The following is a 19,371-nucleotide window of genomic DNA, read 5'->3' as shown; positions in this document are numbered from 1 at the left end:
CACAGAGCTAGCTAGGGTTGTTATAGGGATTAAATGAGCTACCATCTCTAACATCCCGAGATACTGCCTGGTACCACTAAGCTCTATGTGTTTGTTAAATATAAAAAACAGAGTGGCTAGCCTAAAAATCAAGATAAACTCAGTTTAGCCTTTCAGATTTAGAAAACAAAAACTGCCTTAAACTGTGAACCCAGGAGCACGGGTTTCTAACTTGCATCAGAACACCTACTGTGCTTGTTAAAACAGTACTGGGCCCCAGTCCAGTGTCTGATTCTGTGGATCTGGGGTGGGACCAAGCGTTTGCATGTCTCACCAGCTTCCTGGTAATGTCAGTGCTGCTGGTCCAGAGACCTTTTGAGAACCATGGACACTGAGGAATGAATTGCTAGGGGTGTATTTCTGACATTGGCAAGGGAAAAATTATCCTTTCCCAGGTATACAGGGCTGAAGTTTAGTGGCACAGCTACAGAGCATGCTATTCCAGTTGGCTGCATCTGTACTCATCTATGATACTCCATCGAGTGAGTATCCCCTAGTCTAGCTTTCAACAAGAGGGCAGCCTTTCCTCTTTGCACATGGGTGGCTTTGACACTCAGGCTCCGGGAGGCCTGTGTAGTGAGAATGAATCAAATATCAACGAGGCAGGTAAAACCAACACATTCTTTATTGCAGACTGAAGCTAACGGCTCACTCACATCATGAGCTCTTATCTGCGGCTTCTCTGCTGGCCCAAGCTTTCCCAGAGAGGCCAGGGCAAACTCTCCAAGCAGAGTAGGAAACAGCTTCCAGAAGCAACCTCTTCAAAGGGCTTGAAGTGAGGACCTGGGGGAGTAGCAGCTTGGCATGCAGAGTTGACCAGAAAAGTAGAGCCAGAGGGCCAGGCAAACCCAACCTTCATCTCCTGGTGACTTCGGGTCACTCTCTTTGCTAGTAGTGCTACTCAGACTCTGAAAAGATCTAAGAAGCCAAGGGTCTTTAGGGGCTGCTTTAGGGAGGGGGGATGGGCAGATACAGAATCCCAGTGGTGTCAGGGAAAGCTGAGAACCTTCAGAATCCCCTGTCAGGACATCCCCAGGACAACCCCAGGCCCTCGCTTCTCAAACAGCAATGTGCTATTAAGAATCATCACCTGGGGATCTTTTTGGAGCATGGGTTCTGATTCCAGAGGTCTGGGATGGGGCCTGGGGCCCTGCATTTCTAACAAGCTCCCATGGATGCCAATGCTGCTGGCCCACAGACCACACCGAGTTGCAAGGCTCTGGCCATATAATGCTTTTGTACACTTCAGAAAAGCACACCCCTTCTTTAACAGGGAGAAACCCCACTCCAGGAGTGGGGCCAGGCTAACCTAGACTGAACCGCAGCCCCCACTTGTCCCCAGCTAAACTCGGTAGCTGTAGGGGTCTCATCTGGCCTCCTCATTCTGAAAACCCTTTTCCCAGAGCTTGACCAACCAGGCCATGGGAGATAAACAGAGTAAACAAGGTATCTCTTGGGATACTGAGTGTTCAGTGACAGGCTAACAGTTGACCAGAAGCTGTCGGCTTCTTGCCAAGAGACAGGAAACCTGGGCAGTGGCAGTCTCGGGGCTAGGGAAGGGAAAAGGAAGGGAACAGGCGCATTCTCAGAAAGGGTTGCTGCGCTGAGTGGTGGCTTGAGCTCTGAACAGCTTAACCCTAGGAATGCGAGAGTGGCCTATTGGTGTGGGAGTTGGGTGGCCTTGCTTGCCCAAGTCCTGGCGTCTCAGGTGTCTCTCACAGACCCAGACAAACGTCCAGACCAGATGGAGTCTGATATGCTTGCTCCACAGACAAGAAAATGGGAGGTAGTTACCTGAGGGATCAAGAAGTCAGGAGTTCTCCAAACCACAGATGTCAGTCAGGAAGAAAGAGCCCCAGGCCCTCTCCTCGTAGGACCTGTTATCCCTGTTTATTGGGTGAAAGTCCCATGTCCTGAGCAAACAGGGATGGTCGGTCACCCTATTGCCTGGCTATGCACTAAACTCCGGGTCAAGGACCTAGAAATAACTAGGTTATCAGGGCTTTGGGGGGTAGCCTGGCAGCTGGCTGGCTACAAATCCAATGGTTCACCATATTGTCTTCTGCCTCCAGGGGAAACAATGACAAGGCAGCCAGATAGCTACCAGAGGGAGACTGTGTTGAGGGTGGCACAGGTGCAAATGGCTTTTTCTCTCTCTGGGCCACCTCTCCTGAAGCTCAAGGTTCTGATGCCAGGCCCACCTGAATGGAACACTCAGAACTTCCTACCCCGTTGATTTCTTAATTATGAGGAAGGAGAGAACTAACTTGATTTGCTCCCCAGTTTCCTGATCCTTGGGCTCTTGTCAGCCCTGCTGCAGCGTTGGGCCATATTCTCTCTGCAGTTTTTCCATGATTCCTGGTTCGGGCTCCCGCCAATCCAGGGACTCACAAGGCTGAGGATGGAGTGCTGTGGAAGGCCTCAGCCGGGTCAGTTCTCATGAAGCAATAAATAGCTGCAGGTTGTCTTCTATTACTTTAAGGCCAGCGACTAGCTCTCAGCACTAAAAACAAGGCCTCAAACCATAGGAGCCAGAAAAATGCTCAGCGATGCTCAGCCACGGACTCAGAAGGTACTGAGGATTTGAAGGTAACTGGGAGGCATGTGTTCCCTAAAAAGCCTCCGAGGAGTCCAAAGGTGGCAAAGATCCCCCACCACCCCTTTCCCCAAATTATAAAACTCAGAGAGTATGGGAGGATCTGCCCAAGTTTGCACAGAAACTGTGAGTGCCCAGAGTCTGGGCTCCAGCCCCTGCCTCGCCTTCTCCCCCTGGGCATTCCAGGGCCACTACTGCTCTAAGCTATCTCTCCTGGACTGCTGCACCCCCTCCCATCACGCGCTGTTTGGCCCACCCACCCCCAGTTCCCCAAGCTTGGCCTCCCATGGGCCTGTGGGATTCTCTTCTTTTAGGGTGCCAGGCCAGGTGGCCTCTGTCCCTTGCTGGGTGGGCATGAGGAGCAGGGTCTAAGGTGGGGGTGCCCGAGCACCCTCCGGAGACATGAGCATGTCAAACTTGATGAGCGGTGGGGCAATGACGCGCACCTCGGCGTTCAGTGGGTTGAAGCGGAGGTTGATGCTGCGCAAGGCAGGCATGGCAGCCAGCTTCTCCACAGGCACATCTGTTGGAGAGAGAGGGACAGGTTAGGGATCCTGGGGCCAAGCAGGAAGAGAAGAAGGACGATGAAATAATAAGAATGACGCTCCTCTGCCCGGGAGGCCAGAGCACATGGTGGGAGCAGCTCTCCATCACCTACTGCACATGGCAAGGCTCCTGACACCCAGCCCCGGGTGACAGGCCATCGGGGCCCACCCGGGCATTGCAACCACATGCAGAAAAACATCCTAAAAATAAAGTTAAACACAGAATTACCATTTATCCCAGCAATTCCACTCCGAAGTAGAGCTGAAAGATTTGGAAACAGGCCCTCAAATACTTGAGCACAAATGTTCACAGCAGCACTATTCACAATAGCCAAGTGTCCATCAACAGATCAATGGAGAAAGAAAACGTGGGGACACGTTTTAAAAGCATGCAAATATCCCGCTCCATATCAAAATTTTAATGTCTGTTGCCCCTAGATTTAACATCCGCTGATGATTCTTGCCTGATCTGCTCTACATGTTGGTTACAAAATGATGACTTTCCAACTCCAGCACTCCTTCAGCATTACTCTAAGCAAGAGCCTTCTCTTCTCTTTATTTATTATCAATATGGACTCCTATGTTTCTAGTGGTTTACACTTCATTATTTAGTCATCTTGGTATTCACATTGTCCCAAATTTGGCCAGTGGGAGCCCTTTCAATTTGGCTCCAGGGACCTTTGACAAGCCCTGGCACTTTTTAGATGCACTTCCTCATTTTCCAGTAAGGCCCACCTAGAGCCTTCTTCACTGCCCGAGCCCTGGAATCAGCCATCAGGAAGCCCTTTCAGTGGGGAAGTGTATCAGTATCCAATACTAATGGAGCTGGTGACTAAACCATGTTTTACAATCTACCCACAAGGCCCCCTGTATGTCTGATCTATTTGCTCCTGACTGCCACCTGGAACACCATTCTGTGTCCCCACCACACTCTGTCTCTCTACTCTGCCAGTGATGGATGCCCAGGTGGCCTCCATCTGTCTTTAAGTGCTAGTGAGGCACTGTCTTTGGATGTTTGCCCAGGAGCAAGGTTGACTGCTCTGTTTAAGGCTTATGTGCGTGTACTTCATTTAACTGCTCTCTAGAACTGAGTAAACCAGGAACTCTGGTCACCCTGCTGCCCCGGGGCTTTCAAAAGAGGCTGCCTGGACCTGCCCGCCCCCATCTCCAGGCTGATAGACATGGAGCCCCTAACCTTCAGGGAGGGTTCTGCAGTTTCCTTCTCTTGACATACCTTGGAGCTCTGCAGTGAGGGGTAGGCAGTGCCTGGAAGGGGTGAGAAGAGCCCAGGCTAGGCTGTGCTTTCCACCCATTGGAAAGAGTCCCTGTCACTGAATCCCCTGAAAACAGATACACTCCTCCCCTCTGGGCTTGGTAACTGAGGTACATCTACCCCCTAGCTCTTCTGGAGAAAAGAAAGGAGACACCACTAGCCCAGGATAGTTTCTCATATGTGCATGTCACTCAAGTTTATAAAGCACTTCCATATTTGACCCTCCCATAGCCATGGGGATAGAGCACACGAATGCTCCTCTGCTCACTTTACAAATGAGGAAAACAAGGCTCGGAAAAGACTGACACTCAAGGACATACAGCTATTAAGCACCAGAACTGGGGCCCTGCCAGGTTTACTGCCAGGTGGTCCACAGTGAGGTCCACAATGCTCATGCCCAGATGGGTCAGGTAGGGATGGGAGGGAAGAAAGCAACCTAAAGTCTTCAACCGGAATTAGCCGGTGACTCAGCACCCAGGGGAGTTCCCAGAGGCTTCTTCTCCCCCAGGCTGCAGCCCAAGACGTTCCCAGCAAGGTGGGAGTTTACAGAGATTGGATCTCCAGGATCTTGGTGTCAGATCAAAGTTTGATGTTGATGGTAGTTGTTTTTTTGTGTGTGTGTAACTCACTGTTAAGGGTGGAAAATTTTCCAGTGAGCCAGCATTAAGGATTTACTCTGATTCTGTTAACTAGGGTGTGGTAACCTGCTCAAAGATATGCTAATGGCCAACTTCCGATTCTATAATCTGCTCACTTGTTTTAATGTTAACCAGGGTGTGGTAATCTGTTTACTTGTTAACCAGGGTGTGGTTCTAGGTTTTATAAACTGTCTCTAATGGAAGCTCGGGACTGATTTCTTCTAACCCTGCATGGTAGAGTCAGTTGCCGGCTGGCTAATAAAGGCTCACAATTCATCTCAATTGGCTCCATGGGTCTTAGATGGAGCGAACCACAACACTGACATTTGTTGAGTGCTTGCTGACTTTAGATCTTTAAGTTGTTTTTTAATCCTCACAATAGCCATGTGAGTTAAGAACTATTATCTCCATTTTATAAATGAGGAAAATGAAGAGCAGAGAGGTTAGGTAACTTGCCTCCCATATGGCCCTCTGGCCTGGCATGCCCCCCTCCACCAGCTGTGAGAACCTTCCAAGGCAGAGGTCCCCAAACCCCTGGGGCCAAGCTTCACTTGTTTGATGTCACTCACCTCCAGTTCCTAGGGATTGGCCTGCTAGGAACTGGAAGTGAGTGACGGTGAACAAGTGAAGCTTCATCTGTATTTGCAGCTGCTCCCCAACACTAGCATCACCACCTCAGCTCCACCTCAGATCATCAGGCATTAGAGTCTCATGGGAGCACCTGTCCCTGCTGCCAAAAAGGTCGGGGACCACTGCTCCAAGGGGTCCCCTTAGTTATGGGAGATTGAAAACAGTCTTTCTGCAGGGCTCCCTGGGACCCAGGAGTGTCTGGCTTCCCCTGACCAGGACGTTCACAGCTCTCTGGGCCTCCCAGCCAGGAATAGCTCCCTCCCAGCACTCAGGAACTTTATCTCCAACAGGAGCCAGGAGCACAGAACACAGAATCTCTGAAATCTCTAAGGTCCCTATGACAGGTATTTCCTTGCTGATCTGCCATGTGTGAAAGGGTTTCCTGGAGATGTTATCCAATTGGTCTGGAATCTTCCATGCTTCCTGGTTCTGCTCTGGGTCACAGTGCATAATAGACCTGTTCCTTCTTGTCCATGACAACACTTCTGAAGCTTGTAGCCTATCTTCTTCAGGCAAATACCCCCAGGCAAACACTTCTTGTGATATTAGGTGGGGAGAGGTGGTTAAGATGCTAAACAGAGCTTCTCTGTCAGAAAGATAAGATTGGCTTTTCCAGTAACTGACTGTGTTGCCCTAGGCAGGAACTCTGAATCTTAGCTTTCTTATTTATAAAATGGGAGTCACTCTGGTCACCTTGCAGAGAGGCTGTGAGAAATCAATAGGACAACTATATGCAGTATGCCAGCTCAGTGCTCCAGCAACACACACTCAACAAGTGTAGGGCCCCCTGCTTCCTGTTGCTAGTCTGGTGGAGCACACCAGCTGAGCACCATCTCAATCTCTGAGGACATGCCCTAGTTTCTGGGCGTGCAGACACCAGTCCCAGAGCCTGGCCAGCAATGTCTCAGTTGGATTTCACCACTGAGATGAAAGATCATGTGGAAAGGAAAGAGGTGTTGAGCCTCAGACTTTTCCTAAAAGCACTACAGCTCCCGAGCCCCTCATTGATACTCACAGGAGGTCAGAAGCCCTGGATGTGGTCTCTGCTGAGAGAACCATAAGGTCCCTTAAGGTACTCATTTACATGGAGTGCTGGCCAGGACTCTATAGATCATATCAGAGAGACCATCAGAGCTGGGAGGAAGTTAAGGAAACTGAGGCACATTGGGAGGAAACAACTTTGGCCCAGATCACCCAGCCACTGGGCAGCCAGGCTGATGCTGAGATGGAGGACACGCTTAGACCTGAGAGAAGAGATGTGTAGGAATGACACCCCCCCCCAACCCCGTGAACCCACAGCTAACCCCCCCCACTCAGGAGTTCACCCTCCCTTAGCACCTTGAGGCAACCTGGCTTTGAGCTCCCTGAGGGCCAGGCTCTGTTTGTTAGATCAGGGGCCCAGTCCCTTGGGAGCACAAGAAACGCTTACCCTCTTAAGGGCAGTCTTTGTCTTTGAAAGCCTAGGGTAGAGCACTACACTGGCACATACACATGGTGGGCATCCCGGGTGGCTGAGATGTTACTAGGCTGGGCAGTGGCTGGGAGCTGGATCCCAAGCAAGAAGACTAGCTATAGGGTGGTGAGTAGGGCTAGTCATTACCTGTCCTACAATATAGATGAGACGACAGGAGGTAGTAGGGAGGTAGTAGGGAGTTTCAGCTCTCCCAGAAATAAAATTTTAAGCCAGTCAACCAGGAATTACCTGATGAGCACTGGTTAGGATACCAGCCTAGGAGACCCCTGTCACCCCCCAAAGAAAAGTAACCTTGTAATAACCAACCCACCTTTTTTGCCTCATCTAACTTCCTGGTTCCTGCTCCCTTCTGCCTATAAGTCTTACATTTTGTACAGCTCCTCAGAGATCCTTGCTATCTGCTAGATTGTATACTGCCCAATTCATGAATCGTTGAATAAAGGCAATAAGATCTTTAAAATTTACTCAGGGGGAGATGGCTGGAGGGTGGAAAGGAGAATAGGAAATGATCTGATTTTGTTTTTAACAAGCCAAAATCCTCTGACCTCAATATGTGTGATCTCCTTCATATATCTAACTGGGTTCCTCATCCTCCACCACCCAAGTGATGTCTGATCACCCTTGCCTTCAGCAAGAATCCTGTGAGGTCGTTTGACCAGAATCTCCCCTTACCCATGATGTTTTTCCTCTTAGTAATTTTCTGTCCACTGATTCCCACACCACCACCCCCAACCCCCCACCCCCCACCTCGGCTATAAATTCCCAATTTCCCATGCGATATTTACAATTGAGCCCAGTTCTATTGAGGTCTCTTTTCTCTTATTGCAATAGTCCTGCAAAAAAATCTGTTTTTCTTTCCTTAACTATTGTTCAGCTCTGGTTTTTCTTTGACAGTGCCTAAGGTCATCAAGCCAGGGAGTGGTGGAGGCTGGACAGTCTTTGATTCCAAAGTCCATGTGATTCATCCCCCAACACAGAGGGGCAAGGCCAAGGCCAGATCCTGTCTCTGGCTCCTCAGCAACCAGAAAGTAAGTCACAAAAGGGAGGTTTCAAGGTGCTACTCACTATGGGCTGGACCCTGGGCTGAGGGTGTCATAATCTCAACTTTTAATACAGTCTCACTTCAGGGATAGGGGCTGAGGCTCAGAGCTGCTGTCACCCCATCTCCCCACCTGCCACTGGGACCACTGGTTCTGCCTCAGTTTCTCCAGAGGGGATTGAACTAGGGGGTTGCTAAGGACTTTTCTCTCTGAACTCCGTGGCTCCATCACTCAGCCAGGGAGGCAATCAGCCTATAGAGTTGCAGTGCTCATGAGGGCGGTAGGAAGGTCTCTATGGGATGCCCCTGCCCTAAATTTTCTGCATGGCATGAAGACCAGCTGCAGCCCAGCCTTGGAACACATCCCTATGACCCCAGGCCTAGACACAGCAGCATTGCTGGAGTTCTCAGCCTATAATTTCCACTACTACTGAGCTATAGGCCTTCACAGGTGCAAGACAGGGATTAGATACATCTCTTTCTCCTGACTTAACTGCTAAAGTTGTTTGAGCTGCTTAGAGGAAGGAGCAATGGAACTATCAGACTACGTCAAAGGCTGGCAGAATTAAGAACCCAGAGCAGCCAGGCTAGCAAGCAACAAGCCCAAGAGGCCAACCTAGAATTTCTGGATAAACTTTAAAGAAGATTGTATACCGACAACAGGGACAGATGGCTGGCGGGTAGAGGAGGATATGAAATGATCTGCACTTTGTGGATGGGGAAGCTGAGGCTTGGTGAGGTTAAATAAGCTTCCCAAGGCCACAGGGCACAGGGGCCACTTGATGGGAAGAGAAGCCAGGCCTCTTGGGCCCACTTGAACAGGAAGAGGAGCCTCGGCAACCCTGTCTTTTGTGGGTCATGCCCTCATCACCACTCACCGATGGCCTGCTGATCTTCAAATTCCAGCTCAAAGGCCACCTCCTCTGTCACTCCCCTCAGTCCCATCCAAACTCCTATCAGTCTTGTATCATGTATCACTCTCTTCAACCTGAAAAATGTTTGGTCACCTCTACAGATGCGATACCTTGCACAGCGCCCACAGGATGCTCAATAATAATTTGTTGGATGAATGAATGAATAAATGTCTTAGCTCCTGAATTACATCATAAATTCTGTAAGGCTCAGGATCACCCTGGACTGGGCACACAGTAGACCCACCATCAACACTGTTTTGTTAAACAACTCAGTGACCATGGTACATTTATGAGTTGGGCCCTCTCCTGGCCTGACCCATTCTGTGCACATTTGCCAGTCAGGGCTAGGCCTCTGTGAACCAAGGCTGTGATGGGACACTGCCCCTTTGGCACCAGAAATCCAATTTAGAAAATGAAAAAAATATTAATGAGCAAAAGTAAAATAAAATCATCCATGTCCCTTCATCTAGAATTACTGCTAATATGTTGGTATATTGCCTTTCCAATTCTTTAAATTAATATTTCATGTTCTTTTAATATGCATGTACATACACACATCTATATTTCAAAAATGGCCTCCTAGATACCATGTCATAACATGCTTTTCTTGATGAGCCACTGTATCTTTTCAGGTTACAAGTCAGTGACATCATTATGGCTGCGTCTTGTCCATGGTATGGAGGGACCACACTTAAGCTCCCGTTTCTGTTGTTGGACATTCAGATTGATTCCAACTTTCACTATTACAGAGAATTAGAGGCTTTGGGTTCATAAAGCATTTAGGATTATCTAATCTCTCTCAGCCTATGACTGTAGAATACAGGATGTCAGGGTCTGTAAGTTTTTTAGGAAGCCAGAGTAATATTCCTTTGACTTTCTCATGGCTGCCAAGTGTTAGTGGTGGTGATGAACTTATGTTGTAAGGCTTGGTATCCCGGGTGGGGACTAAAGGCACTCAGTGGCCCATGGCAGGGAAGAAGGACATCAACCTGGATTAAACACCATGAATGCCGGCACAGGGCGGAGGGGGGGGAGGGAATAGTCCGCTGCTTGTTTCTGTCAACTCATGAGGCTGCAGCTGGTGACCCCATGCCCTGTATGACTCTCTTCTCATCTGGGCAGATGGATCTAGCCCTCCTCCCACCACAGGCAGCCATCCCAAACTTCCACCTATGTCCGTGGAAGTGAAATCAATAACAGCAGAATCAAAGGTCAGCTTGACTTCCGTTCAGTACTATTGACTAGCAAACTTGTTTCTGCCAATGGTGCCAGCAAGAGTCAAGATGATGAAAAAGCAATCACTTCAAAGCTTCGTTCTTCATACCTGTGGTGCCCAGATCTAAAAAGATACTGAGAGGAGGGGTGGGGTCTGGGCCCACAGAAGCGGTAAGGGGTACTGTGTGAGCATCCCAGCACAGAAGTGACTCAGCCAAGACCAGCCATGGGCCTGGCCCCATGACAGAGAAGGTCCTTTGTAGAACTGGGACCCAAGATTCCCCAACCTGGTGGCCCAGGTCCAAAGTTCTCTGGCTTCCTTGGCAACTTGGAAATGAATTGTGGCATCCCTTACCCTGCCCAGGCTGCAGTGCACTGAGAGTACACATGACTGGCTGTGCCACTTCTGGCCTAGACTGCATTTCTTTCTGGCTAGAATGCCCAATATTTCAGGACTCTCTGGCTTCTCTGCTTTCATCACCAAGGGATCCCAGCCAAGGAGTGTGGTGCCTACACCTTCAGAAGACCTCCTTACAAGTGCTAGGTAAAGATTCGGAGGCAAAGCCAGCCCTAGTGTTTTAGGCCTGTGGGTGGCACCTGGGAGGCTACCTTAGTCTTCCCAGAGGGCTGCAGAAGCACTCATGCTTGAGAATCCTGGCTGGCCCCACAGCCAGAGCTGGTCCCCATTCCTCAGCCTTGACACAGCTCTTGGTGCCTGGAGACCAAAACCACCAAGATCAAGAAGGTTATGTTGAGCTGAGCTGAGCTTCATGCCCCCACTCAAAATGCCACAAGAGACAAGCAGACAAACTATGGCAACCTGGCAGGACAGGGAATTATGCCTGCAGTAAGGAGGCCACTCAGACATGTCCCTCGCTCATGGCGGGTCTGTCTATTCAGAAGCCATGGCAGGAGCTGGGTGGAGGCAGTGACTGAGCTTTCCCCAGCTCCCGAGTCCTGGACTGAGCATCCTGGTGGGGCTGGCGAGGGAAGAAAACAGGTAGCTTCTGCCCTCCGGAAGCACAGAGGACACCGCAGGTCCTTGACAACCTTGCAAACTGAGTTCTGTGGCCCTTGGGGGGAGGCTGTGTGGAACAGGGAGTTCTAAGTCCCCTGCTGAAAGAGGCCATTTGGGAGAGCGGACAGGGCCAGAGACTTAGACCCTAAACGTGAATCTGCTATTTAAAGTTGTGCAACCTCAGGCAGGCCTCTAACTTCTCTGAACCTCAAGGTTTCATCTTTAAAATGGTTCTTTGGCTTCATGGGGCCACAGGGGACAGCAGAGGGGACCATAAGGTGCTCCCAAAGGAGGATGGGGTTACCAAGGTGCAAAATCCCTCCTTGCCCCAGGCTGGCCAGCAAATGTGTGCTGATGAGCACAAAGTGGGACCCGCCCCAGCCCACAGCCTTACCTCCTGCACACTCTACAGCTGGGATCTGATATGCAATCAAAGCCAGATCATAACAAGTCTCTTCAGAAATAACAAGATGTTATTGGCTGCTCTGGAGACAGCCAAATAAGTAACTCTCATTGCCTGGACTATAACTGGCATTTATCTTCCGTCTTTGCTCCTCCATCTCTCCTCCCCACTCAGGTCCCTTGCTCTCCCTCTGCTTTCCTCCAACTCCCTACCTGCACTTGGGCCACTGGAAGGCCCTGCACCCCAACACCCCTCCAGCCTCCTCCCAAGCGTCTTTCAGTTCTTCCAGTTGCTTCCCTGAGACTCTCTGGGAGGGCCTCAGGAAAAAAAAAAAAAAAGATAATTCTGCTGTCGTCTCTCATTAAGTATCTGCCATTCCCTCTTTCATAACTGGCATTGTGCCTGTATCTGACACCTGCACAGAGGACTAGAACTGTCTAATCTGTTGTGTGTGTGTCAAGTGTCTGAAAGTGAGGGGTGATAAGACAGGCAGATGGAAAGTAACTGCCTTCCCTAAAGGCTCTTCTTCCTGAGTGCTGGCAGATGGTGGTGTGAATGGTTCCTTTGTACATAAGCCCTTCTCCATGCCTGGAAATTACAGACGCTGATACCAACTTTACCACTCTTTCTGCTCAGGTTTAAAATCATTGTCAGAGAAATAAGACCTCCCTTGCAATTGGAAAAGTAAGACGGAACGCTCCCACGATAACCACCAGGCGGGGATGAGTTGGGTAGGGACCTGCGAGGGAAACAAAATGAGTTGAAGGTGGTGGGGGTACGAGTGGGGATGGGGTGGGTGGTCAGGACATCAGTGACAGCAAGGAAGTGAGAGGGGTGTGAGTCAGCGGAGTGCTGGCTAATGTTTAACAATCTGTGCCCTGGAAAGAGAAAAAAACTGATTTGTAGCATTTGTTTTTTTTGTGGTGTAAACATTCAGATCATGGCCAATGTCAAGCTACCAAGGTGAGGCACTGAACTTGAGGGAGTGCCTCCAGCACACCACTGGTGAGCCAAGCCGAGTGGCCCACGCAGGCAGGACTGCAGGCTCCTGAATCAAAAGTGCCGGAACTCAGACCAACTCCTCTCCACCTACACTAGGGTTCTTTGGCATAAACTTGTACTTTGGGAACTAGCCCACTGTTTTACTATCTATATGTTCTCTGTTACCTTTTGAAAATGCCAGGTAAGCAGGTTGTGCTACAGGGAAACCGGGAGAAGTGGGGTTCATGAGCACTGGGGCAGTAGAGCTCTGTGCCCAGGGCCCAGGGGACAGTAGGTCAGGGAAAAAGAGAAACCTCAAGGGAAGGAGGTAAGGACACAGAGCTCAACTCTCACCCTTCCAGCCAACTGTCAGCTCTCATGGCCAGGCTGTTGCTCATTTCATCCTGATGTCGCTACACACACACACACACACACACACACACACACACACAGCCATTGGAAGGAGGAGGAAGAGGGAGGTAACAGCTTCTTTGGGAATGGAATGTGGTGGTTGGTTGAAGATTCTGGTCTAACTCAGTGGGTCTGTCTTACCTGCACATTGTAATTGTCTGGGGAGTTTTAAAACATCGTCAAGAATGAAATCCACCATCAGAGAGTCTGATTTCATTGGCATGGGGTATGGTCTGGACATGGGGGCTTTAAAAGTTCCCTGGATGATTTGAATGCACGGCTAGTTCAAGTGTTGCTGGTTTTCCTGGTGAGACTTAATGAGAGAAATCTGGCGAAAAAATTCTCTCTTCCATCCTAGGACGCTGCCCCCCTACCTCAATGTGTTGGGCAGAGCTATCATGAGGGGGGATGATTGCGTGGTGGAGGAGATCCTGCCTCTTTACTATATATCATTCCCAAGTTTCCTTCCAACCAAAGTTATGTGTTTCAGCTATAACTTTCCTGTGGATTTGTATCTCACTACAGCTGTGTGCACAAATCTTCTCTCTTTAGCATGGCTTTGTCCTGAATAGCTGGGGTCCTGGTGAGAGACTGCCTGGGTCGGAACCCTGGTTCTGTCCAGGTAACGTGTTATTTAACTCCCCCGTGCCTCACTTTCCTCACCTGGGGAGAAAAACAGGACCTGCCTCATAAGGTTATAGTGAGGATTAAACAAAAGCATACTTGAAAAATGCTTAGAGAAGATCCAGGCATGAAGTAAATGGTCACTGAATATCAGCTGGTGTTAACTGACCATGCACGAACCGCATAAGAATGGGGAGATTGCTTTGTCCATCTGTCTCCAGCACAGTGCCTGTCACGGAGCAAGCTACTCAATCAAAAAACGACAACTAGTGAACGAATGAACATTTCCCAAAAGCCTAAATGCGTGTCCATGCCCCTGTGACCTGCTTATTCCCTGAATAAGGCCTTGCAAGGCTGAGCTCTGAGATTCAGAGCACGGGGGCTGCTCTCCAGCACTCTGGACAGAGACAGGAACAGGCAGTGTTGGAGACTAGATGACTAACGAAGCATGGAAGTATCTTGTTTTATTTTAAACAAATGTCAAAGAATTTCTTTTGTAGCTGTTTGACTGTGTGCTACCAACAGAGTAACAACAGCATCCTGGATAATTGGAGGTTCTGGGTAATCCAAGCTTTACTACTTCGTGGTCAGCACAGAGAATGCTATTTGGGCAGAGAAAAAGTGTGTGAAAGGTCTTTTGCCCAGAGACCCAGTTTGCTAGTTCCCTATAGGCAGACACACCTGGGCGGGAGCTGCAAACGCGAGCCCTCCTCCCTCTTGTGTCTCGGAGCCATGTTTAATTTGCATGACTTGCTGTTGAAGCCTGTTTATTCCCCAGTCTCTCCCTCAGCATGGCTTCACAGCCAGTAAGTGCTCCCTGCACGGTCTGTCTAATGAGCACTTCCCCAAGTTGCATATTTCTACTGCTTGCTGCCGGGGGCCACAGCTTGGCTCCCTGCAAGCACTGGAAAAGGGTGCCAAGCAGAAGGCATGAGTCTGCTGTGGCGCACAGGTGGCTGCCACCTTGAAGGGCAAGTCATCCCTTCCTGAGCACTGTGACACTCAGTGTTCGGTGGGCAGGGCAGGCTCAGACTGTCACCAGCTGGCTGTGCTCAGATAGGTATCCAAACCCAATGCCCAGGGAGGGGGTTTGTTAAGGGTGGAAAATTTTCAAATGGTCAACTTCTGCTTCTATAATCTGCTTGCTCATTTAATGTTTAACCAGGGTGTAGTTCTAGGAGATATTCTGTGCAAAGATATGCTAATGGTCAATTTATGCTAATGTAAACCTGCTTGCTTGTTTGATGCGGTTTTGAGCTTTACAAACTATCCCCTCTGGAGGCTCAGGATTGATCTCCTGTAACCCTGCGTGGTAGTCAGTCGCCGGAGCTAATAAAGGTTCACAATTCATCTCAATTGGCTCCGTGGGTCTTAGATTGGATTGCACCACAACAGGTTGACTTTGTCCTCAGAGACTTGCTAGCCCAGAGAGCCCCTGCCGAGTCGAATTTTTGCCAGGCTTGAAGACTGCACATTGGGGTCACTCCCTCTTCTGAGCTACCAAGTGCCTGTCTCAAATTTCTTCCTCATTGGACCAGGAGTGACAGAGCAGCAGGCTTCGGGTGTGTGTATTTGGTAGGGGAGAGGGGCATGGGTTCCAAGGCTTGGAAGGATGCCACAATTCTGGGGGCTGGCCACTCAGAATCCTCCAGAAGGACAACTTGGTAAACTTTCTTGGCCAGCCGAGTCCCGCCCTCGACACTGTGGCCCATTGGTTAGCCTCTGTCTAACCCTTTAGCAGTGTTTCCTGCCTCTTCTGAACTGGCCCCTGGGTAAATGAAAGAAGAGGCCTAATAGGCTAGAGTACAAGGAGTCGGCAGGGAACCTAAGCAGGCAGTATGTGGTCAGGATTTGGGGCGGCCTGAATGGCCAGAGAACCAGCAGACACAGTGAACTGTGATCACAGTGAACCTGCCTCCAATGCTAGTGGAACTATCTTCCCTACTCTGCAGCAGGGAGGAAATGGAGGCTGGCAGGGGTGAGGGGACTTGCTCACACTAACGATGGGACTGAGGCTTCAGACCTGCGCCTTTTCTGCTATAAAACTCAAGAAGTCAAGGGAGGGGAGGGAGGAATGGAATGTGGCCAGGGTTGAGCAGGGTCTAATTCAGAGGCTCTTGACCTCAGAACAGGCCACAAATCATCAGGAGAGGAGCAGAAGGAGGTGGAAGAGGAGTCTGCCCTAACTTCTGCTTTTGTTATCACCATGAGGGTCTCCTTTTCTGTACTATCCAGAGCAATGACAGGCAACCAGGCCCAGGGAAACACTGAACAGCTTTTCATGTGTGTAGTTCAAGTTGCCTTTTGGGCCCAGGGGAAATCCCGAGGCCAGCTGTCACTGAAAGATCAAGGTATCCACCCTGGCGAGCTGGGGAGACCTAAGCCCCCCACTAAGCTACTGTGTCTTCTGCCAGGAGGCAGGGTCTTGTGTCCAGAAACATTTGTGTTGGCCACTTGCTACTTACCCCATCCCATTAAGGCTTGGTGGGTCAGCAGCATCGATGGCAGGCCTGATCTCTCGAAGCTGTTGAGGCCTTGGCGTATCTCCCCTTAATTTGAGATCCCCTTGAGAGTGAGTCTCTTCTGTAAGGCATGGCACCATTGGCCGACCAAGACCAGGGCTCGGCTAAACCCGAAGTGGTACAAGGTGCAAGGTAGAGAATGGTGGCTCTTGAAAGGTGCAACCAGCCCGATTTCACATGTTACGTTTATAGCTCTAGGCAGAGGCTACTAACAGAGCAGCTTGCTGGTATTTGAGGACACAAAGCATACTATTTACTAATCCACATCAGATTGGACCAGCTCCCCATCCCCCAAACAGCCTGGCAGCCTCATGGGTAATGGGAAGGAGAGCAAGAGGCCAGCTTCTCTGCTTTGACCTGTCTTCAGGGCTAACAGCCTTCTGTGGCAGGCAGGGAGCCAGAAGTGCTCGCTGATCAGCCCTTTGTAAAAGTCCCACCTACAGGACTCCTGCCAGGGTTGAGGGAGGCCAGTGTGGGCGAGCTATATCCTTGCAACCTGCCAGCTTGATATGGCAAAAATAGTTTCTGGGTGCCTGCCAGACATGTGGCACCCTGCACCTCCTTCTCCATGCATCCAACCACACCGTCCTCTGCCATCAAACGAAGACCTGGAAACCTCTGGAACACCAAAGACCTTGGTTCAACTCATGCCTCCACCACGTCTTTGCGCAGGCTCCTTAACCTCTCAGAGCCTCTCTTCTCAGCTACCGAGTGGAGGTAACACTACCCATCCAGAAGAGAGGCCTGAGCAGACTAAACGAGATGATTACAGAGAGGCTGTGCTAGGCATCCACAGCTGTTAGGTTGTGAAGTCTGTGCATTTTGTCTTTTTAGATCCAAAGCATCATTTCCACTTCTGCTCCTCCATGGTTTCCTCTGTGTAAAATCCATTCCCTGAGCTCCACTGGAACAGCTAGTGGTAACGCTCTCCTCCTGACCCACCGCAGGCACAGCAGGGCTGTGCCGTGGAACGGAAGGATCCGGTCGTGCTCGCTCCCACTCCTCTAGAAGCCCTCCTCTGCCCAGCCCCCACGGCCCCGCTCTCACCGCACTTGGTACTCCGTGATTATCGCAACTCTGCAACCACAGGTGAGCTCTGAAAGCAACACGAGCACGCAGAACTTCTCACCTAGGGGCAGCTTGAAAGAGAGCCCCGAAGTGAAATAAAACCACATGCCCGCCGCTCTGGTGACACCGATGAATTTACTCTGTGAAACAGGGTGAGGCTGGAACAGCGCTATGAATGTCAGGGGTGGGGGACCCTGAGGTCCTGGTGGACTCCAGACGAGGGAGGATAGCAGAGATGCCACATTTTGGAGGGTGTATTCTCTTGACGGAGACCAGGAGTGAGGCTGTGGCCCCCTGGAAGGCTCTCCTCCTCCCCTGCCTGCCCAGGGAAGAGAGAAGCTGCTGTGACACAGGACCTGGCCCCCCCATGATACGGGGCCATAGCAGGTACCCCCTTGGGCAGGACGTGCTCTCTCTAAGTCCCCATGGTGTCCCTCACTCTTGTCCTTGTATCCCAGGGGACAAGGGCCCTGTGCACGGGAAACTATTCTGAGGACTGGCACCATGGCCCTGAAAATGGTGAAAGACTGAAAGTGGGGATAGGTGGCCATGAAATGTGAACGGAGGAACCAATTGCAACAGATGATTCAGGGGGCAGAGTGGGCAGGACTGGGTGCTGACTGGATGGATGTGGGGAAAAGAGGAGGTGGAGGAGATAGACTGGGATTCTTATTCAACACATTGCTGCCCCCTACCCCAAGCCTGGGGCCCTTTTTAGAAACACAGACTCTTGCACCCAGGCCACACAACTTCTGATTTGGGGGGTCTGAGAGAGGACTTGGGAGCCTGCATTTCTAAAAGGCATCCAGGAGGACTCGTGTGTGGGATCTGTGGCACGTATCCTAAGGAGTTCTGTAAGGCTTATAGAGCAGTGGCGCTTGGGAGAATGGTGGTGTCATTCGCACGGTTAGCTGCCTGGAGATAGCACTTGGTACTTTAGGACAAGGCCTCAGACTAGCCCTTCTCAGACTGCGCTGTGCATCGAAATTGCTTGGGGTCTTGCTCTGGGACAATTTCTGATGCAGGAGATCAAAGGTGGAACCAGAGGTTCTGAATTTTGAACAAGCTCCCAGGTGATGCCCACACTGCTGCTGGTCTAAGGATGACACTTTGAGAAGCCTGAGCCTCGGCAGAGGTTCACCAACTTCAGTGTGCATTTGCACCACCTGAGGTGGGGTGGGGGCTTGTTAAAACGGATGACTGCCTGCCCCCTCCAACCCCAGGTTCTGATAGAGAAGGTCTGGGGAGGGACCTGAGAATGTGTCCTTCTAACAAGTTAGCTGATGCTGCTGGTCCTGGGACCGCACTGTGAGAAATATTGACCTCAACTCAACGTGGAAAGTGAAACAGTATTAAGTAAATGCAGCCCAAAGTATTCCTACATAATACAGATACTCTTTTTTTTTTTTTTTTTGGTCAAAGTGCTATCGCTTTATCTATTAAATTCTTAACAAGAGCTTGTTTTCCTATGATCTCTTATTTTCTCTGAAACAGTGGGTGCTTAGGGGGAAAAAACCTAGTGAATTGAGGGTTATGAAAAGTTAAATTCTAGCTTCACTGAAATAGTCTCCCGCTTAGCAAATGAAGTATCCTAAATATCTGACATTCTCCTTGCCTCCACATGTTTCAGGAACACAGTGAACTGCTATGTAGCATCGAGTACTTGTGAGCCAGAGGTAAGAACTTAACACTGCTCCCACACCTGCCTTCAAGTCATGTGTGATGGCTGCTGGGGTGAAAGAGCTTACTTCTTGGTCTTTACAAGACGGGTGATCCACGATGTCCCATGTCATTGCTCACAGTCAGACTAAATGCCTTGACTTCCTCCCAAACCCTCCCGGGTTCTCCTGGGAACCCCACTTCACAAGGACATGAACAGTCACCCTCTGCCCAGGAGTCCTGGCCTGGCACACCGCTGCACTTCTGACCATGTCTTATCTAGTAGTTTATGGCCATGCCTTACCTGGTGGTTTAGCATCTG

The 19,371-nt window shown here is 50.2% G+C and overlaps 1 protein-coding gene across 3 annotated transcripts in view; it reads right to left on the bottom strand.

Annotated features, from left to right (window-relative positions):
- Positions 1 to 641: 641 nt before the first annotated feature.
- Positions 642 to 19,371, bottom strand: part of LRRC20 (leucine rich repeat containing 20) — a 72,283-nt gene continuing 53,553 nt past the window's right edge. For all 3 annotated transcript variants that reach the window (XM_016121072.2, XM_016121073.2, XM_016121074.2), the window contains one exon: positions 642 to 3,158. In XM_016121072.2, coding sequence (XP_015976558.1) covers positions 3,004 to 3,158 — 155 coding nt within the window. In that variant the 3' untranslated portion in view covers positions 642 to 3,003. The remainder of the gene's footprint in view (positions 3,159 to 19,371) is intronic.

This window comes from Rousettus aegyptiacus, unplaced genomic scaffold (genome assembly GCF_014176215.1).
Source record: "Rousettus aegyptiacus isolate mRouAeg1 unplaced genomic scaffold, mRouAeg1.p scaffold_m13_p_6, whole genome shotgun sequence".
Lineage (NCBI taxonomy): Eukaryota > Metazoa > Chordata > Mammalia > Chiroptera > Pteropodidae > Rousettus > Rousettus aegyptiacus.
Note: the sequence above shows the minus strand (reverse complement) of the source record. Positions and strands in the feature narration are given on the sequence as shown.